Source organism: Leuciscus leuciscus (genome assembly GCF_965113295.1).
Source record: "Leuciscus leuciscus genome assembly, chromosome: 11".
Lineage (NCBI taxonomy): Eukaryota > Metazoa > Chordata > Actinopteri > Cypriniformes > Leuciscidae > Leuciscus > Leuciscus leuciscus.
The window spans coordinates 2,456,128-2,484,078 of NC_138735.1; the positions used below are offsets into that span (position 1 = coordinate 2,456,128).

At 40.6% G+C, this 27,951-nt stretch overlaps 1 protein-coding gene across 4 annotated transcripts in view; it reads right to left on the reverse strand.

Moving 5' to 3' along the window:
* The window catches only part of nrp1a (neuropilin 1a), a 68,400-nt gene extending 40,752 nt beyond the window's left edge, over nucleotides 1-27,648 (reverse strand). For 3 of the 4 annotated variants that reach the window (XM_082183804.1, XM_082183803.1, XM_082183802.1), the window contains exons 1-3: nucleotides 26,809-27,648; nucleotides 24,763-24,937; nucleotides 8,254-8,435 (exon numbers count right to left, since the gene is read on the reverse strand). In XM_082183804.1, the coding sequence (XP_082039930.1) occupies nucleotides 8,254-8,435; nucleotides 24,763-24,937; nucleotides 26,809-26,875 (424 nt within the window). In that variant the 5' untranslated portion in view covers nucleotides 26,876-27,648. The remainder of the gene's footprint in view (nucleotides 1-8,253; nucleotides 8,436-24,762; nucleotides 24,938-26,808) is intronic. The other variant, XM_082183805.1, reaches the window with a different exon arrangement.
* Between the last annotated feature and the right edge of the window lie 303 nt (nucleotides 27,649-27,951).

Genomic DNA, 27,951 nt, shown 5'->3' on the forward strand with positions numbered 1-27,951 from the left:
AAACTGAATGGGATCTTCCAGGACGGCATCATAAAAGTAATTCACTCTTCTGAAGCCAGATCAAAATTTCACTGAAAATCTTGTTTGGACAGAAAAAATCACCTCTTACTTGTATTATGTGTGAAAGAGCATCATGCACATTTTATTAAATATATCCTAATTTGTTTTATAAATTCATATGGGTTTTGACATGAGGGTGTGTAAATGATAATTTTTGGATGTTGAAGAGCTTTCTTTTTTGTGAATATTAGTGTCAGGGATATTCAGTTATTTGCTTGTTTAGCTTCGTTATCATGGACTTTTAGTTTGCATCTGGCAAGTTTTACTATGGCAATTCATCCAATCATCACACCTGTTCGTCTTTTAGTTCGTTATCAGTGTGTGTTTAAGTTCCTCGTTGCCTTGATTGTTGGTAAGTTTGTTCAATGAAATACTTTTATTTTTGAATTCATCTTTTTCTGTGGCCCTTATTGACTGCGATCGTGACAATAAGGTGCATAATTTAATGTAATCAAAAGCTCTTCACGACCACATTCTACCACAGAACCGTTAACTGCTTCTTTTTATGTGCTTTTTTATTTCTTTTCCATTTTTCCTGCATGTGCTCTAAAGAAAATGACCAGCACGGGAATTTGAAGCTAAAGTGAGCTGACATTTAGTGTACTACTTGGTTGGTTTTTAAACAGCAGGACATAAATTCCACACTTTTAGTCCTTTCATTACAAAGAATTCCAGACATTTCAAATTACATTTTCTTTCTTAAACTAGACAAATGAAGCTTAATGTGGCCTTTGGAACCCTACAGGCCTCTACTTTAATCCATTGAAAACTGTTGTGCCAGCAATTACACGTGTGTGTGTGTGTGTGTGTGTGTGTGTGTGTGTGTGTGTGTGTGTAGAAGGCTTTCAACTTTCATCATATTTGTCTGATAGTTCCAGTGCTACAGGTAGCTGATAGAAACACTGAATACTGTAGACTATTCTTAAGATAATATTCTGACAGAGGAAAAAGTTCTGTGGCTGTTCCACGGGCAAGAAGGAATTGCATTTTCCTTTTGCAAGATAAGAACACATCTCTTCAGAACTATTTATATAAAATGCATATTATAACATTATTTTTTTCAGTAAAGCAACCCTGAACATACTCAAAGCAAGGTAATAAAAGCAAATGTTTCTACGTTTGCACGATTCCACGCATTTCTGATTATTTATGAAATGATCAAAACTTAAATACACACTGATAACAAACTAAAAGACTAACAGGTGTGATGATTGGATGAATTGCCATAGTAACTAATGATGGTGGGAAACATGAACAAAGACAACAGGATATAATGAGATGCACAGTAAAAGTCCATGATAACGAAACTAAACGAGCAAATAACTGAATATTCCTGACACTAATATTCACAAAAAAGAAAGCTGTTAGGGCTAACTGTCGTCTTATAGGATGATTTTTCTTCTTTAGGTTTCTTAGGTGTAGGTGGAGCAACAATTTAAAAGAATCTGGCTGAGTAAGTTAGTTAAAGTTAGCTAAACTGTCAACACGGTCCTCTATGTGGATGCTAGAGAGTGGATTGTGGGTCCACTAGTACATTTATCCGTCTGGCTGGAACTGTGTCTTCGCTGCTGTTCGCTGTGACTGGCTTTGTAACGCACCACTGCTGTTTACAGATTGCTGTTCTAGGATTTGTGTGTATGTGTGTGCGCGTTTGTGATTATGCGTGTCTCATAAGGATTCAGAGACGTGTTGCTATTGTCACAAACCACAAATGCTCCACACATTCACATGTCCTTTGGTTTGTTTCTGCAGTTATTTGCAAATAGTAGGGGGGAAAAAAACTTTACAAGAGAAAGACTGCGGAAAGCTGAGATGAGAAACGGGAGGCTGTAAACTCAAGCCAAACAAATAAAGCTTTGTGAGAGCCATCCAACTTTCTCTCTCTCTCTTTCTCTCTTGGTTTCTTTCCCTCTCACAGCCACAAATACTTTCAAGTCGTTTTGAACTAAATTTACACTTAAACACCAGAATTTATGAGAGACTAGTGAAGTGGTATTGAAAAAAACAACACAGGGTTGATTCATAGCAGCTAAGTGCTAATCCTGACATTAATGGCTAGCTTTTGTATAATTTATTTTGCTTTTCCGCACATAATGTATATACACAGGGCTTATCTATTCAATGTGGTGAAGTGGCCGAAGCCTCCGGCCTCTGTGGAATATTTGCTCAGTTTATTTTACAGGCCAGAGGCGATGCTTGTTAAAAAGATCACTTTCAGGTCTCCCTTTAGAGCAAACAAACCCAGCAAAGTGTCATAGATTTAATCCTCATGTTCTGCTGAGATTAACTGTTTTCACGGTTTGGTTCCCAGAGACCCCAATGATGTAGACTATATCTAACATTTCTAAACATTTCTGTAATTTAGTAATTAGCCTTTTACATTTTTTATTTTATATCACTGAAGCTGATCTGTTTGACCCTAAAGTGGAAACTATATATTTATCAGTGTTGTTATTGATAACTAAACTATTAAAAATATAGTTCCGTTAATTGAATTAAAACTGAAAAGAAAATGATATATAATTATTACATGAAAAAAAGTGGCAACTACTAATGTAAACCCTAATGCTCAAAATAATTAATTGGTTTGAGTAGAGTAAACTTAAAATAAACAAATTAGTTCAATCAAATTCACTTTTACGAGTATTTAGAACTTTCTTTTTCTTGAGTTCACAAAACTGACACGTTTTGAGTAATCTGAATTGTTTAATTATTTTGAGTTTTAAGAACTTGTTTATTTTAATTTAGACAAATTTAAATTTAACTGGAACTAAGCTGGGATTTCTATCCCCCAGCATGCTTTGCCAAGACACTCGAACGGGAGAGTAAATGCTAAATCAAGTGTTATATAATTATTTTTGTGCAATTTTAATGAAGCAAGTTAGCATTTACTGAATTAGCTAAAGCTAACCAAGTATCCTGTACTAAAAATATTTAAGTTGAGATTACATGATAATTTTAATTTAAATGTGTGAATGAGTTTATTCAAATATTTCAAGTTAAGAGCCATTAAAATGAATGAGTACAAAATACAAATTTTGCTTACTTGAACTGTTTGATGTAACTGATTACTTATATATATATATATATATATATATATATGTATATATATGTATATGTATATGTATATATATGTATATATATATATATATGTATATGTATGTATATAAAATTATTATTATTTGAATTTTTTTGTTGCCAACTTATTCGGATGTACAGTATAAAAATAATACAAAAATACAATGATTTTCATCCATTATGGTAACATTGTTTAGTTACACCGCACACAGTTTGGAAAACCTGAGCTAACACAGCTATGCTAACGCTATGATATTAGTGTTACTAGATCCCTCGGCATACGCTAAAGTTTGTGTAACGCTGAAGCAGAAATGAAATGTCTTAAGGTGTTCTGGGTCTAGTGAGCTAATCGCTGTTGTTTATATTCCATATATCCGCAGGGAGAGTAATTAATCTGGACACACACATACTTTTCCTTGCCGTTTACCCCCGTGGCTACACTAAGACAGGTTAATGGGCACGATGAGAGTTTGAGAAGCAAAATTCAGCCACATTTTTCCAACAAACATTAATCTGGAGACACAGCTGTGGGTTTACCCAGAACACACAAACACACATACAGTTGCTGACACATCATTTAGCCAGCCGGCACCGCTGACGGGTCCTCTCGAGATCCAGACCGGGCAACGCACAGAAAGACAGTTTCTGCCTTGGATTTCATTAGCTCTGAGTGCTAATGTAGGGGGGGGGGGTTATTTAGAAGACGGGCTCGTAGAAAGACAGGCTTGCTGTGCCAGATGTGACCTATGCCACTGGCCTGTTAAAAAGCAGCTAAACTTGTAAAAGACAACTAAACTGGACACAATGAACAAGCTTCCCTCCTCACGCAATCCTTGTCCTGCTGTGTTGACACAGGTGCCATCGTAAAGACGTTCAGATAACATCTCCATGATGAATGGCCTACTGTAGCTAGATGTGAGTTAGCGCAGACTTTCGCTTTACTTTAAAGGGATACTCCACCTTTTTTGGAAATAGGCTCATTTTACCACTCCCCCAGAGTTAAACAGTTGAGTTTTAACGTTTTCGAATCCATTCAGCCGATCTCCGTGTCTGGCGGTACCACTTTTAGCATAGCTTAGCATAGATCATTGAATCGGACAGGACCATTAGCATCTCTCTCAAAAAAATGACCAAAGAGTTTCGATATTTTTCCTATTTAAAACTTGACTCTTCTGTAGTTACATCGTGTAGTAAGACCGACGGAAAATGTAAAGTTGCGATTTTCTAGGCTGATATGGCTAGGAACTATACTCTCATTCCTGCGTAATAATCAAGAAAAGTTGCTGCCGTACCATGAGTCCAGCAGGCGTAATGATATGACGCAGCGCCTGAAAATAGGTCTAATAGGTTAGACAAACTTAGTCCCGGTTGCGTTGGAAGTTACCTCACCTGATACACAACATTACTCTTGTGATGTGAAGCGTTCGTGTACGAGTCCTGTGAAACACGAGTCACGATAAAAGACTGAAATGAGCACAGTTGCTTCAGCAAAAGTGTTTTTCCCTTAAACATGCAGTAAATATAATTTTACAGAAATGTCACCACAAGCACGTTTTCCCAATGAAGGGTTGGGCACGCAAGAAGAGACTTTTACACATTTTAACTAACTATAGGTAACATTTCTAACTCTCATTAGAGTATTAGACTGTTAGGTTAGGGTTTGTAGAATAAGTTGACATACTTGTAAAGTTACATACAGTCAGAAGAATGTCTGTTGAGGAGCATCAGAATAAAGTGTTATCAGATATTAATCAGAAGGTCTACTAATACTCTAATCACTGCTAGTTGACATGTAGTTACAAAGTAATTATGAGTAGAAAGTCTAAAGTGGACCATCAGATTATAGTGTTAACATTGCCATTCCTATACAGACGCCATTTTGAGCGTTACGATTTCTCCCATTCCCTTTTCTATTAGTGGTCCATCTCGTTTCCCCCCCCCCCATGGAATCAGACTTCCATATTCCCATCGTACGAGTGTAACTTACTTCTCCATCCTTCTATCCCACACTCACGCCTTCCACTCCACTTGCGGATCACTCTTCACACATGATGTGGCTCTGAAAATTGCAGAGCTGTTAACTAAAAACCTATGTCCCTTTCCACCCTCAGAAAGGCCATTTTAGGGATGCCAAGACAAGACAGGGTGACATGATAACTACAGACTCCTCTTTTTTACGGATGGGATGGGATGGGATGGGATGGGATACACAAGTTTCTAAAAAATCATCTAAAAGCCCCTTGTTAAGGATGGTGTGAGGGAACTCTGAGAGTGTGTGTTAGTGCTTGGGTGAGGCCTGATTGCATTCATAGATAGCAGCGGTGGAGAGATTCTCATCTCTTATCTTTCCTGTGTGTGTGTGAGTGTGTGTGTGTGTGTGTGTGTGTGTGTGTGTGTGTGTGTGTGTGTGTGTGAGTGTGTCTCTCAGCCTTTCTCGCCCTCTCTTCACCTCATCTTTTCTCCCCCACTTTCTTTGTCACCTTCACACTTTTTTCCCTGAATAGATTCTTCCCTCCTTGTGTGTTCTCTGTTTATTCTCTCCTTCTCTTATAGTGCTCACTTTAGCTCTCCTTTCTCATCTAAAATATCTCTCATTCTCTTGCTTTTGTTCTCCCTGTTTTTCATTATCTATCTATCTATCTATCTATCTATCTATCTATCTATCTATCTATCTATCTATCTATCTATCTATCTATCTATCTATCTATCTATCTATCTATCTATCTATCTATCTATCTATCTATCTATCTATCTATCTATCCCCATCCACCCATCCATCTCCATCATCCACTTCCATCCATCCATCACCTATATTGCTTGCCAACATTTTTTTATATAGTCAATACTGACATATTTGATCATATTGCTGTTCCTGACATTTTATAAAAGCAACAAGCCACCATGAAATGCGTGTTAAAGTGCTTTAACCGTGGTTAAGGGGTTTCCTCACGGACAGGGTGGAGTAAAATCCCTGTAACGTACATTCTCTCATCTAATTGAGTTAAAAACATATACAGTAGAAGCAGCTGAAGTTGAAGATGCCTGTTCAGAAATCAGTTTAGCTATCCGAGAGCTCTATAAAACACACAAAATACACTGCGTACCTTTAATTAGATATTCTGTTGTGCTTCTGGTTTAAACAATGCAGCCCACACACTGTGTGTGTGTGTGTGTGTGTGTGTGTGTGTAACCTGCTCTAATCCACATCCATATGCAGCGACAGCAGCTTGAAATGAGTATTATCTCATTTAAAATGGTTGCATTCTTATAATAATCTCTCATTTCAATACCTGCACACCTGTTTCAACACCTGTGTGTAATCATTGCGTTTACTTGTATGTCATATTACACACACAGATCAGATGTTGTTGACAAGGCTTTTAAATCACTTTCCCTTTCTTTATTCACCGTTCGTCGCTCTCGCTATTGCTTTTCACATTCTTTCCCTTGCTTGCTCGCTGTCCCTCTCGGTCTTCACTTGATAAGGTTGCTGTGTGCTTTGCAGAGTTTGCATAGACACAACAAATTCCCATGTCCTGGACTGCAAACATCACAGTGTTTGTTGTTCACACAGGCTCTCGTGGCCCACCCATGCTGATAAACAGGGCTTTCTGCAGGAACACACCCAGCACGGGCCGGAGAACCCTTGACTGCACACAGTCGATATGTTTCAGACGTCTTTGCTCTCTCCAGAGGAACCTTATTTCCAATCAGACACATCAAGAAGACGAGTTTAAGAAAACCAGCACTGAGATAATGGAATACTGTGGGAGACGTATTGATGTTATTGATGAGCCAAAGTGTGTGGGGGTGCTGTGTGTGTGGGGTGTGTGTGTGTGTGTGTGTGTGTGTGTGTGTGTGTGGTGGGGGCAAGCCAGAGGAAAAGGTTTTGCTCTTTTATAGCTCAGGAGAATCTCAGTTTTATGAAGTATATCAACTTTGTCTCAAAAGTTTCTCCTGAAATTCCTTAAGAGAAAAGTTCTTTAATATATTCAAAAATAAATAAACACAATGGATCAAAACCTATGAATAAATATAATGAAATGCTGTTCTTTTGACCTTTCTATACATCATAACATCCTAAAAAAATGTATTAGGGTTTCCACACAAATAGGAAGCAGCACAACTGTTTTCAACATTGATTTACAACACTGATGATAATAATAAGAGATATTTCATCAAATCATCATATTAGTATGATTTCTGAAGGATCATGTGACACTGAAGCCTGGAGTAATGATGCTGAAAATTCAGCTTTGATCACAGGATTTTTTACATTTATTTTTTTAAATATATTATAATTGAAAACAGTTCATTTAAATTGTAATAATATATCACAAAATTACTGTTTTACTGTGTTTTGATCAAATAAATGCAGCATTGATAAGCAGAAATATAAGGAAAACATAACAGATTTGTCTATCTTGGAAAATCTAAATGATCATCATTTGTGATATTATTGACTTTTCTAAATAATTCTCCATTTGCTCTCCTTGAATAACAATTGAAAACAATCTTTTCTGTGGGAATGACTACACACTAACGGACAATAAAGATGAAAATAACCCCCATCCATCTCATCCCGAGGTCACACTCGGGGTAACCCAGGGTCAGTATTTGGCCATGATGTGTACGGCACCTGTCCCGAGGTTACACACACACACACATTCTCTCGCTTTCTCTGAGTCTCTAGCCCTCCCTTGAACACGGGAAACAGATCTGAACAACAGGAAATTTCTGCTTATTGCCATGACATCTCCAGATAAGCCCAACGGTCCATCATTGTGTGTGTGTGTGTGTGTCTCAGTGGGCCAGACAATGGCAGAATGAGAGACCCTGAAGGTCTACAAGTCTGCGTTATCAACTGATCGTTTCTCCTCAGGCAACTCTCCCACTGGGACTGACAAAGAGAAAACAGAAAGTGGTCTCCTTCGCTTGTGTCTGTCCTTATATGGTTGTCGTACTCTCCTCCTGTAAATTCCTACCTTTATGTATCTTTCTTAAACAGTTGTTGTTTTCTTAAGTAGATGTTGAAGTAATATGGTAAATCTGATTGGATGATTCCCGGTTGAAGCCGGTTATTCGCCTGTGAGTTCTCATCACGTTCTCACTCACCCGTTTTGAAGATCTCGTAGCGGATGGAGAAGCCAGCGCCGTGAGTCTCGTAGTCAGACACAAACTTGATGAAGAGCTGGTTCCCAGAGGAGATCAAGGGAGAGGGAGCGATCTTCCCACAATACTTCCCGACCAGCTGCCCGCTGTCATCCACCCCATCCCTCACTTCCACATAGTCATATCTGCACAGAGAGACAAACACACAGATTTGGTCATTTAAACTGTTAACACACTTTTTTTTTATTACATATTTTAGCGTGTCAGTTCAGTTTCTTTCAATTAACCGGTTATGGATATTTTCACTTACATTTATAATATTATAAAGATTAAAAAATAAAAAATAAAAAAACACTTTAAAAAACAATGATTAGGTTATGAACACCTGCTAAAGTTGTAAATAAAGTAGAACAATCATTATGTCTATGGGATGTCCCCACAAAGCATGAAAACCCAACATTTCTGTGCAAGTGTGTATGTGTGTGTGTGTGAGAAAGAGAGAGAGAGAGAGAGAGAGAGAGAGAGAGAGAGTGTGTATCTGTGTGTGAGAGAGAGTGTTTATGTGTGTGCGAGTGTGAAAGAGAGTGTGAGTGTGTGTGTGTGCATGAGTGTGAGAGAGATAGTGTGTGTGAGAGAGAGAGAGAGAGAGAGAGAGAGAGAGAGAGAGAGAGAGAGAGAGAGAGAGAGTGTGTGTGTGTGTGTGTGTGTGTGTGTGTGCGAGTGAGAGAGAGAGAGAGAGAGTGAGAGAGAGAGTGTGCAAATTGCTTCATATGAATAACAGAAGATAGTAATACTCTTAGTTGACTTTGAATGTCGGTTTGATAATATTATATGAGTGGGACAGGTGTTGCCTCCACACACACACACACACACACACACACACACGCGCGCGCGCGCATATGCTTCACTTGTCCTCAAAATAGAATTTCAACCCTAAAGCTATTGGTTTGTGCCGCCACATAATTGAGTCGGCGACAGTTTGGAAGACTGTTGCACAAATGGCAGCACGTGCACACACAAAAACCCACGTGCACACACACACACACACACACACACACACACACACACGCACGCTAATATTGTGTCTGTAATACAAGACGAGAGAGGGTGGGTGGTCCTGCCTGAGCTAGCGAGCGAGCGAGTGAGATGGGATGAAAAACTAAAGCTGATGTGAATTCTCTCTTGTTTTAAGTCTGTTTGTACAATACACTCCACATACTGATATAATAATGGTGAATTTCAATTGGGGGTGTGCTCAGCGTGGAATATGATTGACAGCAGGGTCTTGTTTCCATGGCGTTTAATCACCCCTGACACCCGTAACCGCAGGATAGGCGGGAAGAAACGAGAGCAAAGCATCATGGGGAGTAGAATGGTCTTTCTTTTCAAAGAACTGCAGTTTGATTTCTGAAAGCATATTAGAGATGCAGAACTAAAATCTCGCCTGTGCATAATATCATTTCATTATTTTGAGAGGAGTATTAAAATATATATACACATATATTATGCATGTGCATAATAGCCTAGATATGCAACAGAAGATCTCCCTGCTCAAGCAAATGGTTTGTTCCACCTGCCACACATTACAGGAGGAAATGTGTGAAAATTTAACGAAGGTATCGCAGACAGAATGTGTGTCTGTGTGTCAGTAAGTCCAGGGGGGGGTTATGGGAGGCGTTAAAATTGGGGCGCGTCTCATACTGTGCATTCAGTGATATAAATGTTGGTTTGTTTCACACCGTTGGGGGTGACGATACCGCATGTGTGCGAGTGGAAGGGACGGAATATGAGAAGCGTGCCGCTCTCTGAAATTGGGTCCCCTGAGGGGGCGGTAATGTAGAGATGACTTCACCCGTGTCTCTCCGCTTGGCTGGCCTGATGGAAGAGGCCTAGCACTCCATCAGTCACAGCAGAAGAGAGTGCCACGGATCTAATGCTACATATACAATGAAAACACATTTAAACTGCCAGGTAAGGAAAGTCTCAGCAAAAATACCACACAACCAGGGCTTGACATTAACCTTTTTGCTCACCAGCCAAAGTTACAAGCCACTCAGCATTTCACTGGCCACAATTTTGACATCAATACAATGGGGAAAAACTGCCTTATAGATATTTTTAATACTATCTCATAATTTGGCAGCAGGTTTATTAGGCTGCTGTCACTTTAAGACCTGATGCACGGATCCATTATACTGTTACACGTGCGTTTTCTTTCTCAACTGTTTACCTTTGCTTAAAATATAACTGACTGTGTGTTTACGTGAATATTCCCCAAGACTGGCATTTTGACATTATTTTGTGTGTATTTGACTGTTTAAGTGCAGTAAGCAGCGAAAAATAACTCAAATTAGTTCTGAGATGCGGCTTTATGTGCGTGTACTTTGGGTGTGAGCACTAAATCTGTGGGAATGAGTGAAATTATGCACAATACACGCAATCCCACAACGAAATTCAAGCCCTGTAATAACAACAATATTCATCCGGAGCAAATGAATCGAGTGAGTGAGAAGAGGCGGGGTTGAGTGTAACTCGCAGTCGGAGAGACGAGAGAGAGAGAAAGAACAGCTGGTATCGTTTATCTATTCTGATATTTCAGATGACACTACATAGCACTTAGTTTGTAATTTCAGATGCCTTTTTAAAAGACTACAATTTAAAACTGTATATGTTCAACCTGCCAAAGTGGCTAGTAGAAGTGACTGTGTTACACTGCTGAAATAAAGGTTGTTGGGTGTTAACGTCAACCGCTCAAGAAATTATACGTTCACGCAAATAGGGAATAACGTAAATCGTATAAAAATGCAATTTATTCAAAATAGGACAATACAGAGAGGACTCAGAGAGGAGTGTTTGTGTAGGTATGTCAAAAAAGATTTCAGTGACCCAAATATCGACACAATAAAAACAAACACATGTGCAAACAAACCTGCTGCTCTTTTCAGAAAGCTTTCCCCAAGCCTTTGCTGCTCACATGACGCTTGCAGAGCTATGACCTCACTCTGTTTGGCTCGGGTCTACTGTTTTGTGCTTGGTGCCATTTTTTTTGCACGCTGTTCTGTTTTTCAGTCCCTGCCCTCTTCCTCTTAAGGCCAGCTGTGGAAACAGCGCTCCTGCACCCACACAAACAAGCTCTGTTCTCCTCTTCTCCTTTATCAGTCTGAGCAGGAGAACTCGGTCTACCTTCAGCCCCATCATGGTACATTTACACAGGAATCCAGCCAATGCACTTACGCTTTTACTCACTGCCTTGACGGCACAGTGGCCATAAAAAGCAGTCATTAACCCTCCCAAAGACTTATTTTGTTTTCTCTCATCACTCTGGCTTGACTAGCATTCTGGTGAGCCCGACTTACTAAAGTTAGGTCAGATGATTCAGAGCTCTTCTATGAAGAGAAGACGAAGAGAAGGAAAGCTTAGAGTGATGGTTATGTTGACCGTCAACATCATTATTTTAGTGCGGATGTAAACCCCTGTATTCAAGTCTAAACATGTTCCTGGATCAACATTTGTCCTCAAACAAACATATACCTACCCGATCATTAAAACCAGAAGGCAATCGTTGTTTGGTAAGAACCTTGCCCAACTCTAACCCAAGAATCTGCCTGGTGGACTGGACTACTTTCTACTACTTTCGTTGTTGGTAACAGAACAAAATTTCAAACAGATCTGATCTGAGAATTAATTTTAGGTTAAGAGCTTGATTTTTTGCCCCTCTCTCAAATTATGCATTTCATTGTACCTGCGTTTGTGAACTTGTGACGACCATGAGAATGTAAGGTGTCAAATTTGACAAAGGTTTCATTTCACTCTCTTAACAGCCACCATAAGACCACACACATCCGCACTGCCCAACAGTCCACATGGAAATACGTTATCAAAGTGTGGATTTAAAATAGTGCTGAAAGGACATTTGTTTGGGATGGGTTGGGTTAGGACTAGAATTTGGGGCTTCAACAATTTTATTAACCAAACACTTCCTCTCTGATTTTAGAGATAGATTATTTCTAGGCTGTTCCAGCTCCAACAAGTATATTGGTTCAGGAGCATGTCCTACTTGACTAAATTGCATCACGATTGCAAGAACATGCAAGTCTGCACGATCCGTTGCTGTAAAATCCCAACCAAGAGAGTAAAAAGAGAGTACACTTTGTAGTGAATCAGAGATTGGTCTGCTTGGGAAGATGCTTTGGTGCAGTAATGTGTGAAGATCTTTGACAGTAGCGTCTCAGCTCAAGATGGAGAGCATCAGTCTTCTTCAGATCTGTCTGTTATGCTCTCTCCTTCCTCTTTCAGTCTGTAATTTCTCCCTGCTCTTATGGGTAGCTGAATGATACCTCTACCTTGAGACACACACACATGCACGCACAGATTTTCTCTCTACTTTAAATTCCACCCAGGTAAACTCAAGCGTGACCAGACCTTTGAAAAATTGATGCAGGCGTTATCCTGCAAAAGATTTGGGGGTTTAAGAAGTCGTTTCCTCCTCAGTGGTGCCGTGAGAATCAAAGGTGTGTTATCGGATTTCAGCAAGTCTGTCACAGAATCACAGTCACCGTTGCACAACCGTAGCCACAGCAGAGGTAACATTATACTGTACTACAAGCTCTCCTCAAGATATCCTTTTCGCTATGGCTTTGAAAAACAGCAGGCTTCTCCTGCCGGCCTGCATGTAAAGTCTTAGCACCTTCAGAAATCTTGTTTATTGCATTCTCTAGTCAGGCGCGGCACTTGTTCCCTAACACAGATGGACCTTGTAAAGCTGGAGTGGGAGGTATTAGAATAAGATGCAGATGGATCTGCAGTAGTCGCCTCAAGGCCAGTGCTGCTTATGAAAAAAAGAGATGTCTTTAAGCATTCTAGCCACATTCTCATTTCTGTTTTTAAAGACTACCCGGCCCAGGCTGCGCACAGTTTCATCCCATTCCGCAAGCTTAGTGGATCCGGAGTGCCAACTTGGCCCTGCTAATCATCTGCAGGGCATTATGGGATTGACTGCAGAGGCCATTTTACATTCGGAGAAATACTTTTTCCTAGAGTGGTCTGTGTAGAACAGTATTTGCTAATCTATTTCTTCGGGAACTTGCGGGAGTCTGAAACTGCAAGATGGAGTTTGCCGTTAACAGAGCAAGAACAAACAGCAGGGAATGAGGTTTTAACATTTTAAAATGAGGTTTTGCCCCTGAAGCTAAGAAGAGAGGTGTAAAGCATTCTCATCAAGTACAGAGTCCCAATTTCTCAGACCAGACACCTCTTCACCTGCCCCAGGTCTTAAACCATCCCCGTGCTCCACCCGGTCTCCGCCTGCTTCATTTTATGACCCCACAAGAGAAAGCAGACAGATTGTTTTTTAATACATTCCCCCTCTCTCTGTCTTGCTGCTCTGCCTTTTCCCTCTTTGATTGTTCAAAATCTTTTGGCCTACACCACTGGACTGTTGTTAGAGTCTCTAAAGTCCCTACCCTACCCTACCCTACACACACACACACACACACACACACACACACACACACACACACACACACACACACACACACACACACACACACACACACACACACACACACACACACACACACACACACACACACACACACACACACTCACTCAACCATAATAGTGGTGAAAATAGCCTGCCAATCCAAAGGGGAAATTAAAACAAAAAGGATGAACCTAATTCTCAGAGACCTTCACTTCGCTGCCTTACAATGTTAGCAGACAATCCTGTCTACAGGGATAGTAATGCCTATGCCGTACAGAACGGTCAGATGGGAAAAATAGCTCTTATTTGCACGCCTAGGGTTAAGGCAATCAACCACAAGCTAACAATTTTCCATAGACTCACAGACTTGGGGCTGTTACCTACACCCCCCCATAAGCATTCACAGACACAAAATATGACCAGCGTGATCTACAATAGGGCAGAACATTTTATCCATCACCGGAGGGAAAGATTAGGTTCGACGTGCCCTTTTCGAAACAATCACTCTTTTCTCATATTTTCCTTTCAGATAGAGAAGGCTGAGGGGATGTACAAGTCATCATTGTCCTAAAGAAAGTGTAAACATGTAGAGCTGTAAACTGCTGAGGGACTCTGACCCAAACATCATGTGCAAAAAAAACAAAACATATTTCACTTACTTCGCCCATGCCGAACAAAGTTAACATTTCCACGAAGCAAGCTAGACTTTTTTTCTGTTTTAACAGCTCAAGCCTTTAGGGGACACGGTAGCAGCTCGCTCACCAAAACTGTCTACCAATCTCCATAGTATGTGACAAGCGTTAACCAAGCCTACTGTAATGGGCTCCTGCAGCCGCAAGCTGCATTCGGAACGATAATAACCTCTCCGCTGTCACTCAAAATGTTAGTAAAACAGATGAAAAAGGAGTTGGGGTTGGGACCAGAGTCTGTTACAACAGTACAGAGAATGAAAACACTCCCTGATGGAGTTATTAGCTTACATGCAACTGTTGAAGAGTGTAGAGGGAGGGGCCATGACTTGAGGCTATGGCAATGAAGTTAGACCTGTGTTTTATGATTACTGAGTAACTACTTTGTCAGCATTTTTGTTTATTTTGTTAATTTTTTTTTTTACTAGAGCTTTTGAAATGACTGGTTGAGACTGGTTGGCTATGAGCAACCTTCTGTCGAAAGGGGCATTCTTTTTGTCTCAAGATAATTAAATATTGTTTATTCAATTAAGTTTGGGTGTGAAAGTACCTTTACACACTGCATGTGTGCTGTTGACCTAAAATAGACTTTCTTAAATTCAAGCCAACATCAGAATTAACAGAACATAATTTAAAAAAGGGTGCAAATCATGTTTCATGTTCCCCAGTGACTGATGTGTCTATCCAAACAACCATCCAGTGGTTTAACCTTCCTTCCTAAACACAAATGATTAGAGCAGCACCATTTAGAAATGGGTGGCACTGAGCGCATGTGGTGCAGGGCTGGCGAAGGGTGTGGACATGTCAAGCGGTTCAATACTTTTCAATTCTGTGAGAGTAAATTACATCAAACCAGCCCCAGTAGCCACAATCGCAGAGAGGTCTTGAGCGTCATGCTTAATCTTTGAGACATATTTTTAGATGCTAATTTATTTAGAATGGGCGCGGTGCAGGAGACCTCGCCGCACGCTTTCATAAATGGCAATTATGATTAACATTGATGGATTTAGCGTGTCCGCTTTCATTAGCACTGCTAATTAGGCTGTTCGGAGAGACACGGATTCCCAACAATCACATTAATGAATTCCAGTATTTTGAGGGAATTATTGCATACTGCACTACTAACAGTTTACAGTCTTTAATAGGCAATAACCCGATGTAAGAGGCAGCAGTAAAAGCTGAGAAATATACAAAAGATACAAGAGGAAATGTGTAAACACATGTGATGCACTCATTGCAAGCTATCCATTTTTAGTTTACTCCTCTGAGACAATTCCTTGTCCTTCCTCTTAACCACATCCAAACTTGCTGAACTTAATTTTTTGTCAGGGAAAAGCAAAGAGGGCCATAAGACAAAGAGGGCACTGTGCTACCACTACATTATTAATTCTCCTCTACAATGGTGCACGTCAGCAAACGATTCTGTTTCTCTTCAATACATCATCTGTCATTATCCATTAAAGCAATTTTGCTGGAAAACAGAAAGCATTATAGTTTAGAATTCGAAGAAACACAGAAGCCATATTAGACCACAAAATGCCCCTATTTAGAATCTAACATCCTGTTCTCGTTGGAGGAAGGAGCAAGAGCAATTAATTAGAGTTCTGCCCAGGGGGCAAAATGGCTAATATGCATTTACTGATTAAGTGAAACGCGTACACTAAGCGAGTCGCGGCATAGAGCTCAGTTAGGCTACATCAGAGTGCCACACTTCTTTGCTAATGTACAATTCCCAAATGATCCAATATAAACACAGCTGAAGGAGCTTGAGGAAGTTCTGTCATCAGCCAGCAGGGCAGGATGGATATCTGTGAATCATCCACTGACAGGATATGATGAGGAACTGCACTAAATTGGCGTACCTTTACCTCAGAGATTTAGTCTCAGTGTAGCAATGACATGAAGGAAGCTGCTGCAAACTTGCTGCAATTTAGGAAAAAAATAAGTTATGACCTGGGCAAGAGTTAAATGTTATTACTACAGATTGGAATCCAACTGTGGACTTTTCACAAAAATGTATAACTAGACAGCATGAACACTGAAGCAGTGGCTATGTGTTGGTTAATCACTTGAGTTCACATGTTAATTTCCATTCTGAAGAGATAAACCATTAGAGTGCTAAACGATATTACATGTTAATACAGGATTCAGCTAAAAATACATTTTATATTAGTATATAGTATATATATTCAATGTTGTTGTACATAGGAGAGGAAGAGAGTACAACAATTCAATTCTAGCCCATGAATAGGACAATGGAAAAAGAAATTGGACTATATGGTGTACAAGGGACACAGGTCTTCATTCGGTCTCTGTCAGGAGCCCATTTCACTGGCCATTACTAGGAGAATAGCCACCATTTGTCCCACCTTGACATCTGATAGGGGGTATTATTACTGAGCCAGAGTGGCCACTGCCCTCTGGAGAAGGGTCCATGGTTAAGAAGATGAAAAGTCAAGCAATAGAAAAGGACGTGGATTGAGTATGAGGGAAGGAGGTGGCTGGAAGGGGTCAGAGGGCAGATGTGCACGGTCTTCCATTAAAAATACTATGCAATCCCCCTACCACCCAGTAACCCCAATGTCTCCCACCCCTGGGCTGTAACTGATTCTGCAGTGGTAAAAGGTGACATGTGAGCCTCTCCTCTGATGAGGTCTAAATTCATTCCTACTATGTGCAGAGAGAAACAGGGTCAGCTTAAAGGTAATACCTTTGGCTATGCTTATTAAAAGTACTAATACTAATTATTTGGAGATATATGAAAAGATCCCGCAGGTTAGAATGTCTGACATGGCACTACTCCGACAACAGAATGTCTGACATGGCACTACTCCGACAGCAAAAAAAAAAAAAAGGAAAAGAGAGTTATAATAGATGTGTATCTAAGTGCATTATTAAATAAAACAACCCACAAATCCAATTTAGCATTGCCAGAATAAGCTGATGATAAAGATATGACCTACTGCCCAAATGATGACTGTTAATGTAGAGTATGAGACGACGAGCTTACATAAAGGAAACAAGACCATTGCTTAACTATCTGGTCCATCTACATACTGCAGTCTAATAAGTGCTCTCTAGTTGGTAATGAACAGGATGCTTAGGGAGGTCAACTAGAGGTAAACCAGTGGGTGGCGTCCATGAGAGAAAGAGAGAGAGGTAGACAGAAAGAGAAAGATTTAGAGAGAATGTGCATGGATGAGAGCATGAGGTCCCACTGGGCTACGTCCTGGGTCACTTGGAGTTTCCCCATAATGTCTCATGTCCAGCTCATTCTTTCTTTTAGAGGAAAACTGTGGTTATAACTGCACTGAGAGTAATTGAATTAACTTGCTTTCCTTGCGTGTCTTGCCGCCTTTCCTTCCCTTCACCCCCTCGCTTTCCTCCTCATTCAGGCCTTATACAATGAAGGCGGCCGATGGAGGCAGGGAATGGATAGAAAGTGCCGCCTTTGACTAAGTCAGCCACATATCTCATGGGAACAGTGTCATGGTCAACAGTGACACACGGAATTAGGACACACACACTCTTCCGATGTTGATTTTCGATTACATAAGCGGAAGGAGAACAAAAGAGAAAAATTTGCTTTGTCAATTGTCTGACATTCGTTTCAACATCTTGACATTTGACTAATTTCCTTATTCTTTGTGTGTCCTTATTCATTATCGCATATATTCTAAATGTATCTCTTTCCTTTCCCAACAGGGTATCTGTTATCTTCAAAAAGGAAATCAAGTTCCTGGAATTACACACTCTAGAGGGCACACACTGAGACAACCAGGTGGTGTGTTGTTTTCTTTCTATTGCAATTCCGGTGCATTCTGTTGTGGCCCGGGCAATGTGCTCATGTCAAAGTGTGTGCATGCATATGTGCGGTGTCTTGCCGTGCAGCAGTTTGATCAAAGGGTTGATGCCAAAGATGATGCCAAAGTTTGGAGGGCAAAATGACCTATCCATTCACAAACCCACACTGCCTCTGCCAACTTGGAGACCTCGTGAAAGATAATTAGCTCAGTATGCATGCTATGACCAGCAGACCTGCTGGAAAATGGAGGAGAGGATAGGAAAGGAGGGACTGACAGACTTAAGCTGGCATTGAGTCTGAAACGTTACAAGACCACGAACATCCCACTAAGGGGTTGATTTACTCACAGGTCAATTTACAGCTTTTGAGATGACATGCTATTTAATGGCAAATTACAGTGTGAGAAAAATACCACATTTGCACACAATAAAACCCCCTAAAATGAACACTAATCCTCTGAAAGACAAGACCAAGAGAAAAGCAAACAAAAGGGGCGGACGAGCGGAGTGTGAACTGCCTCGATTCAATCAGAGAGCCTTTGCCCCATTCATCACTGTCTCTTTCCAGCCATCAAACTTACTACCAACACTGTCACAGAGAAAACAAAGATGGACAGCCCTCGGCTACAATCAAACTAGAGTGAACGAATGAGAATGAGATCTCACAGCCAAAATGTACAAGAAAAAAAAAATATATATTCAACCTGAAAAACTCAATTTGCCATCTTAGCGTGGGGCCCAAGTGGAGCTGAACCTTATCAAACTCAAATTCCCATCCAACTGGTCCCTTAAGCTCAGAGCGGTGTGGGCTGAACCATAGCTGGGCAGGAGCCCCATCAATCAAAAATAAAGGGCCATTTGCGGTTCTGGCGGCAAACTAAACAAGGCCAGCATGTGCAGACATGGTGCATTAGCTCTCAAACAGGACCACATCAATTAAAGCTTAGGCCCTTCTGATGTTCTCCTGGGGAGTTTAAAAATACAGGTTGTCTTGAATCAGATCTTTAACCAATCTTGCTGAGAACCTTAACTCTTGGTTCCAAAGCAGTGGTAATTTCCCCCCATTCACCGCTTTCTCTCTCTCTCCCTCTTTCTCTCTCTCTCTCTCTCTCTCTCTCTCTCTCTCTCTCTCTCTCTCTCTCTCTCTGTGTTCTCGGATTCCATATTTGGACCTCTACATGGAAACATCTTGCCTTGTTGCTAATGAGCTTCATCTAAACAAACTTAGAGATTTATGCTCCACTTCATTTTTACATGCATAATGCATAATTACATTACATCAGTTTAGACATAGAGAACTTTAACTTTTTGTAGATGACCCCTTTTTCCTGTGCTGACGTATTTCATATTGCTATTGCTAGACGGCACGGACATTTATGCAAGATACATCATCATCTTTTTGGTCTTCCTAAAAGATAAAGACTTTACATTTAAATTTGTAGGCCTACATTAGCTCATAGATGCCCTCAAAGCTAATCGATATTAACTTAATGACAAAGGGTCTTCAACAACAGCTTTCCTATGACAACAGATTTCCTTACTAGCTTTTTATCATCTCACCAAGTCATATCTTTAAATCATAATCCAGTGTTGAGATAAACAAATTGTTCTTTAATCATGCATCTTGTAAAGATCCACTTAAGAACATCTGAGCTGGAACAGAAAGGAAATGAGCAACAGGATTTTCTCAGCTGTGACGGCTCACAGCAGAGAACAGAAACTTCCATATTGGGAAACCTGTTCTCTGTGGAAAGCTGGAGAGGCCTTTGCCAAATTCTCTTTAGAAGCTTCATCATTGTCAGAGGGGGAATTTTGAGATTTCTAATGTCTTCTGTGCTCTATTGTGACAAGGGAGGAGATTTGCTACTTCTTTGTTAATTCCTAATTGATTTTTCTCACTCCTCACTCCTTTCTCTCTCATTTATCCAACTATAACTTATACATCCTGTAATGTTTTGTTTTTAAATCTTTCCCTTTTTCATCCTATCCGCCTCCTACCTCCTCCTCTTCATCTACTCACTTTCTAACAGTCTCTTCCTTTTTGTTCCCCACTTCCCTACTTCATCACTCTCTCCTCCCCTCATAGATAAGCTCACGCTGAGTGGTGAAGTGCCTAGGCTTTCTAAGAGAGAGACGGAGAGCAAGAGAACGAGGAGGACATGAATCAAGCCAGTGACAGAACAGCAGGGAGGACAGCAGATGTCACAGAGAGAGAGAGCTTTTCAATCAGCCTGTCCTTCCAACACACGGGGCCAAGGTGAAGCGCTTTAGCGGCGGAAACCCCTTGCCCTGACACACACATGCCGAAAGATACACACAATTTAATCTTTCTCATTAGCCGGAACGCTTTACAACCTCAAGTTGCCCAGTGTCATGTGAGAGGGTGAGAGGGCCAAGGAGAAAATGAGGTGATGAAATGCACACCTTAGAGTGAGAAATGCATGACCCTGTAAAATAATGAATACAACAAACAACATTTGTTCCAGAGCTATAAAATGTTTGCTAGCCTAGCTCAGATAACTTGCTACTGGGCAAATTTGATGAGAAAAGTTCACAAGGAAAGTCTGATTGTATCTCTGAGCACACTATGAAACATTGTTAAGATCTCTTCAAACAATAAAGGCCTTTTTCAAGGAGATGGCCTAATAAACGTTTTACAAAAATACTCCCCCTGGCTTTCACTAGTCGAAAAGACAAATAGCCACACCCCATTGGCTGAACTGTTTCTGTGTTAGGCTGGCACCACGGAGTCACAGAGTTTAAACTTTCCAGGGGAATCAACCTGCGAAATGAAAGGAGAGAAATTTCACACATCATCTTTATACAACTCAGTTTTTGAAATATCCTGTTCTCAACAGTATGCGTAGCCAATGTGGGCACTTTTGTGTGTGTTTTCCTATGTTTATGCCTCATTTTCCATCTGGACTGGCTTTAGTAACACCACCTTGCTCTTGCTCCATAAGACAGCTGCTGCCTCCTTTCCCTGTACCCAGAATTCAGCGCAGAGCCAGAACAAATGTGATTTAGAGGCAGTCTAGGGACAAGAAACAACCTCCCAACACAGCAAACGGCTCAGCGCAGTAGCAAAAATCCTTGCTTTGCGGTCTGCTTTCTGTCTACTCTGCGACACAAAGCACATCAACCGTAAAGGGAAAAAAATGGCATCTTTGTGAAATGAAACAGGAGGGGTACACCTGTTTTAGGAGCTCGGATGGAGTCAGGCACGACTGTCTGCCTCTCATCAACAGCTCACGGATGGCCCGGTACTGCTTTTGATCCTAAGATTGCTTCCCTGACCCTCCCTGAGAATAGATTGCAGCGCTTATGTTTGTTAACAGGGGCCATAAGTATTTAAAACAATCTCTGTCAGGCCAAGCCTCCTCCACTGCCCAGAGGTCAAAGCATTCCCTGCCTTTAAAAACCCTCGTCATTGAGGATGAAAGGGGGCCCGTTGCATTCCATACCTCTTTGGTTTTCCCTTCCGTGACAACCGCTGATGAATGTTCATGCCATACATCTCTCTCTGTGTTTATTCGTTGTGGAGGAAAGGAGAGGGCCAGCGTTAGGTATCTCGAAGACGCAGTGAAAGTTACGGCCATTCCCAGCCTGGCTATGGCACCTCTCAGTGGGGGAGAGGAGACCCACGGGAGCACACAAACAATGGATTGAGACCCTGCCATGAGTGGAAGAGCTGTGTTGATATTTAAACACCAGTGGGATCGACTGTTTCACGCTTTCTCTTCTCAGCCCCAGCATTAACTCACATCAACAGCAGGGCATCTGAGCAATTGAATGGCATCGGAGGCATTGAGTGTGTATCTTAAACCTAAAACTTCTGTATGAAACAACCCATAACTAAATCAAAGGCATCTACTGTTAGTGTCTCCATGACTAATCAGCTTTGTCCGAGTCTCTGAGCAACACAGATACAGGATGTGTGGTTTGTTTGGCAAGCCAAGAGTGTATTTGCTTTCTCTGCGGGACATGTGGCACATTGCGGGCTGACCCAGCAGGGCGGCGCTGAAGGTTGGTCACTATAAAGCTGTGCTTTCAGGCTTAAGTCAGGCCTTTTAGTGACCTCCTTTGGGACCATTCTTGAGCAAGCATTCTCTGAATGCCATCTTGACTATTCACAAGTGCACACACACATGCACGAATCCAAACCGACTGGCCATTGTTGTGCATTCTCTGACTAAGTACAAAGAATATTGCTTTAAGCAGCAAAGCTTTCCAGAGCAAAGCTACACTCTGTCCTTTGCCACGTTTCAACAAATCCCCCATCCAACACATCCCTTCACCGCTTCAAGACAGGAATCTAACAATCGGGAGGAAATGTTTCCAGTTTTTGTTTGGTCAGCGGATTGGGGCGCATCAATGATTCATAGTGCTGTCAGAGGAATGTGTTATCTGCAGAGAGCGGCCTCTGACACAACACAGTACACACACACACGGAGACACACTATGACCTCAGTGAAGTCAGACACACTATGACCTCAGTGAAGTCCATCTGCTTTAATAACACTAAATACACCAGTGTGACATATATTCAACAACGCTGTCATCATTTTTTTGTAAAAAAAACAGGTCATTTACTCCAATCACAAACAAAACATCCCTGACATCGTCATTCTCGTGCAACACCCAGAGTCGACTCTGATCCGCCAGCTGTTTTTTTTCCTCCCACTAGTGGACATGAAGCATTTCTTGTTTGCTTTGTTGATAACGGACATGTTATGCTGAGCATGTTCCATTTGTTGCTAATTAGATTGCGAGCGGCGCACTGAAGCGTGTGTTGTAGCTTCCCTCGCTCGGCAGTCCATCTGATAAAGAAGCCATTTCGGCCATCAACAGTTTCCATTATGCAAGGGCCCCTTAATGTGTGTCCAGCTGAATCTGGGAGTCAAGAAAACACCCCCTAATCTACAGAAACCAGATCCACCAAACAGATGTCTATCTGATCTCAGAATTGAATTAGAGATAGAGGTGGTGGTGGTGGGGGGTGTCGCTCATAACTTTCGGCCAATCACAACCAGAATTACTAAACAACTTCAAATTTGTTTGAATGGCCATCCTCCACAGCAATTTAGAATGATAGATTGAAGTGGAAAGATTATAGAGAGGTTCTGAACCCCAGTGTATGGCATATGTTGCCTTGGAGGGGAAATACAACCGCAGCACGTTTCGGGATGGGGGAAAAGCCCTGGAGCAGAGTTCCCGCAGAAAGGCAGGAGTGTGTCTTCAAGTTAGCACTTAACATAACTGGTCCTGCTATTTTATGAACCGCGACCACATGCGAAGGCATAATGCAAAACCAAGCATGGGCATTTGGCAAACGGTACAAAGAGAATTTTTTGAGTAACGATGAAGCCACTCAAATTGAAATGACTCCCAGACAATTTAAAGCCGATTGGATGGGAGGGGCTAAAAATAAGTGGCATTGATGATGTCAGCCAAAATAATTATTTGTTTTAGAGGCGGAGCAAGTTATATTTTGATAGATTTCGAAGACTTTTGGAATAAATCTCTTTTGAATCATGGACAAAAAGACAAAAAGACAAAAATTAAGCTAGCATCCAGTTTGTGTGCAAGTCGGAAGGACTTTTAACTTCATAATCCCAAACAGTTCCATATAAAAAGCCTAGCGCACTTTAAAGAGCTAACGTTAAACTCATTTATATCCACTGACTGCCTCGGGAGCTAAACTTGCAATTCTTTAACTTGGCTTGTTCGAACACAGGCAAACCATTTCTGGATAATTTCATTAGGAGGGCTCATTATGTCCTCACCATGTGTGTATCCACACTCCATTCACTCTAAGTATCCCCTGGTTGGAGATTTGTGTGTGTGTGTGTGTGTGTGTGTGTGTGTGTGTGTGTGACTGGAGGGGGGGTCTGCTCGTTTCTGGCAGCGAAACCTGAACTCTCAGAAGAGACGGACCCCCTATGAGCAGACAGTGCGGGGTCATCTGGGGCTGTAAATCTCTGTAGGTTTACAGAGCCATAAAAAGGTAAAGATCCTGATAAACGGTGCCATTAATACGAGGCATTCAGTGAACACAAAGGACTCCAGGCGGAAGACTATCTGGGTGGAGGGGATACAGTAACAGAGTCGGCCGCACTCTGACAGTACAATGACGTGCCTCAGACCCGCCAGCACAAACAAAGGAAACAGACGGAATGGGAAAGAAGAAAGAGCGAGAGAAGACGGTGGAAATAAGCTACACCAACCAAACCACATGTGAACTAGTGAATCATGATTAAAAAGTAGCTTTCAATACCTTATGGTTTAACCTTTTGGAAGTGTGAAGACAGAATGTAAAAAGAAACTCCAACACACAAGTGTATATATACAAGTGTTGACTTAATTTGTGCTGCAGTTAAATTTTTTTTTGGGAAAATCTAAATGAAATCAAGCACTAAAAGAAGCCAAGCACACATGTGGCCCTGTGCTCTACACCAGATGAGCGTGTTGCACATACTCCGGCAGCACCAGCAGGTGGCGCACCGCCACACCAAATACTGAACACTGAACACTCACTTGCACTCTCTGTCTTCCAGGTCAAAGTGTGGGTTGAAGTTGATCAAAATCCTCTGGTTCGGTCCTGGAGCTGTAATCACCCATATGCATTTCTGAGACGGGTAGTAAGACACCGGATAACCGGGTGAAGTGAGGTAACTTGCAGTACTGATGTTGATATTGCCCCCACATTTGTCTGAAAGAACAGAAAAGAAAGAAAATATCATTCATGCTGAAAATACCATTGCTGGTCACCAACATACAATGCATTATATAATGTGTTTTGGAAGCTTGTGGGACGTCCACACCAGACTTTTTATCTAGCTGAACCAGGTTTATCAGACCAGCCTCACCTTCTATGTTGCATGGTTTACCAACCAATAATTCATATATAAAGATAGAAAATACCTATAGTATGAGTGTTAAAATGAGTTTTAACACAGTTAACAGTGGCTTTTGTTTCAGTAATGCTTTCCATGGTGCAAAAACAATCCATGTTCATTGTGACATTGTCTTAATGGTTTATTTTTAAAGATCTAATACAATAACGCTACTGTAGTTTGACATAAGAATGACTATGCCGTTTATATCCAAATATTCAGTGTAACAGAGAAAACTCCTCTAGTCATTTCTGACCTATTTCTAAGCACTAAATAAAGGCTTGATATGTTCGCCTACATTTAATGTCATTATGTGGGAGGGAAGCGTGACCTTTGTCTCTTCCATATTTTATTTATTTGCTCTTTCAACTACTCTACAGCTGATCAACACTGAATTTAATCAGATCCATCATCAACAAGCAAACTCATGGAGCACCACATGGCTTAACGGAGATGTTTACATATAAACTAACTTTTTGGTAAATAAACATGAATATGGCAAGGCTTTAATGCAAAATTGGTCAACATAAAAAGTCAAACTAATTATACAAAAACAACTCTAGATATTTGAGAGTCTTTCTAAAGTCAAGAATCATCTCTGGATGAACAATAAGGTCCAGTAAAGTTTAATGCATAAAAAGAAGGATTTTTTAATATATATTGTTAAAATACACCAAGAGTTGAGCAACACTATAATTACTCTTAAAAGTCCAGAATTTTTAATATTTGATCTTTATTTTAATGTATGGATGTACAGTATATACATGACTTATCTAATACATTTAAGTGACCTCTTGAAATTTCGCTTAAATCCTTTTAGACTTTATTACGCACATTATGTGACTTTCTGTGATTAGCAATGCACGCGCATGAGCGCGCAGACAGTCCTGAAAAATACAGGACTTCTTACAGTAAAAGAACTAAAATGGCCTATAATACCCCAAAACAACCTAAATTTATAAATAATACTATAGCTATATTTATCTAAACGTATTCACAACTATGACTAATGGGACACATTTTGTATTACTTATAATAGTAATTCTTAATATTAGGGCAAGCCAGGTTTTCAGGAATAATTTTAACAATGTTTAAAGTAGTTTCCATAATTTGGCCGAGATTAGGGTCAGTAACACAATACCTTTAAGATATTAGAAAACTTACAAAAAACTTTATGTAGCACTTAAAAAAAAAAAATCAATAAGTTATTAACAAACGTAATATAATGGTATAGGCTAATGATCGGTATTCAAATCTTAAACGAATATATGAAAAGGAGTTTCATGACATTTTGAAATATTTTAACGGACATTAACTTTATTTTCAGCATTTAAGGGATATAATAAAATAAGTCTACATTTTTTTCATTTTAATAAATTACAATGAAAAATTAACAATATAAATGTAAAATAATATAGTCACGATTTTGTAAACATTAATATTATTAATAGAGGTTATTAGGAAATAGCATGCAACATATTTGACCACAATCAGACAGTGCGTTTTTTTGTAATAAAAACAGAACTGAATATCAGCGCGGATGAAATGCATGGTTTTGACTGGCCATCCAGTGTCAGAAACAGCGGCAGGTGAGAGCAGGTGACCGGACTCAAGTCGCAACCCTTCATCTGTAGCTTTCCTCATCTAATCCCCCCCAAAAGTCACTTAAAACACCCCGGTAACTCACCATTTTTAACCGCACTGACGATGAGAAAGATTCCCGTAAAGAGGATCAACACTAATCCACAATGCATCCTCGATTCCTAGAGTTCTGCGTGTGAAAATTATATACAAATTTGAAAAATTAAGAAAAAAGGAAATCCTTAAATGGTCGTATAGGGATAATTCCTCTCGTTTGGGTGGAAGGAAACCAAAAGAACGCGTAAAAGGGACTGAGAGCTGTAGAAACGCGGGGTTTTGTGCGTCTTCAGGTCGCTTGCATCCTGCCATTCAGCTCTGGTTTCCACTGCGCTCGCCCAGACGCGCTCTTCTCTCCTTTGCCATTTCCTTCAGCCTGTTAAATAATGACAGAAAAAACGTTGCAGTTCCGCGAAACAGACGAGCAAACGGCCGTAATCCTGTGCGTAAAGCGGGTGAGACAACTATACTTCGGCTAAAACTGACTTGGATAGGCGATTCAGCCTCCGCGTAGTAACCCGGCGTTCTGCTTAGTCTCAAAATCTGAGTGAGGAACACAAACATCTGGCGATTGGCTTTGCCATAACAGCGTCTTAAACAAGGGATACACCCCTTAAATTACGCTTCTCTTCTTCCTAGAGTTTGTTGCTCTGCCGTGTGCCAGACGCGCAGGGGATTCTCATTGGTTTGATTACACATATGCAAAGCCCGACCTATATGGAGCCCAACCTCTCGTATAAAAGAGCCCAGAGACCCCTAGCTCTCCGTGAGACTCTGGCCAGCTCTCGCGCGCGGTGGAAGCGTTGCTTTATGCCGAGCGACGATGGAACTCGCTGACCAGAATAAATAACAAACATTAGGCACTTTTAGCTCTCAAAATGAAAACAGCATAAAATCGCACGTTCGATTTTGTACGGAAACCGTTTCAAACATGAAAAAAATAAATAACCATTGATATTGTTTCTTATTTGCTATCTTTTCTATATTATTTTAGTATGCATTTTCTCCATATTTCACGTCTTTGCATATTTGTACACAAACAGCCTAAAGTTAAATAGGATTTTTCATATATTTTAATCCAGAACTTCCTTCAATATTACACAATCCTAAGCATTAGAAGGATGGAAATATTACAAATATGTAAAAGCGTCCATATAGGGGCAATCTGCATATTTCCTTTAAAGGTTTATCA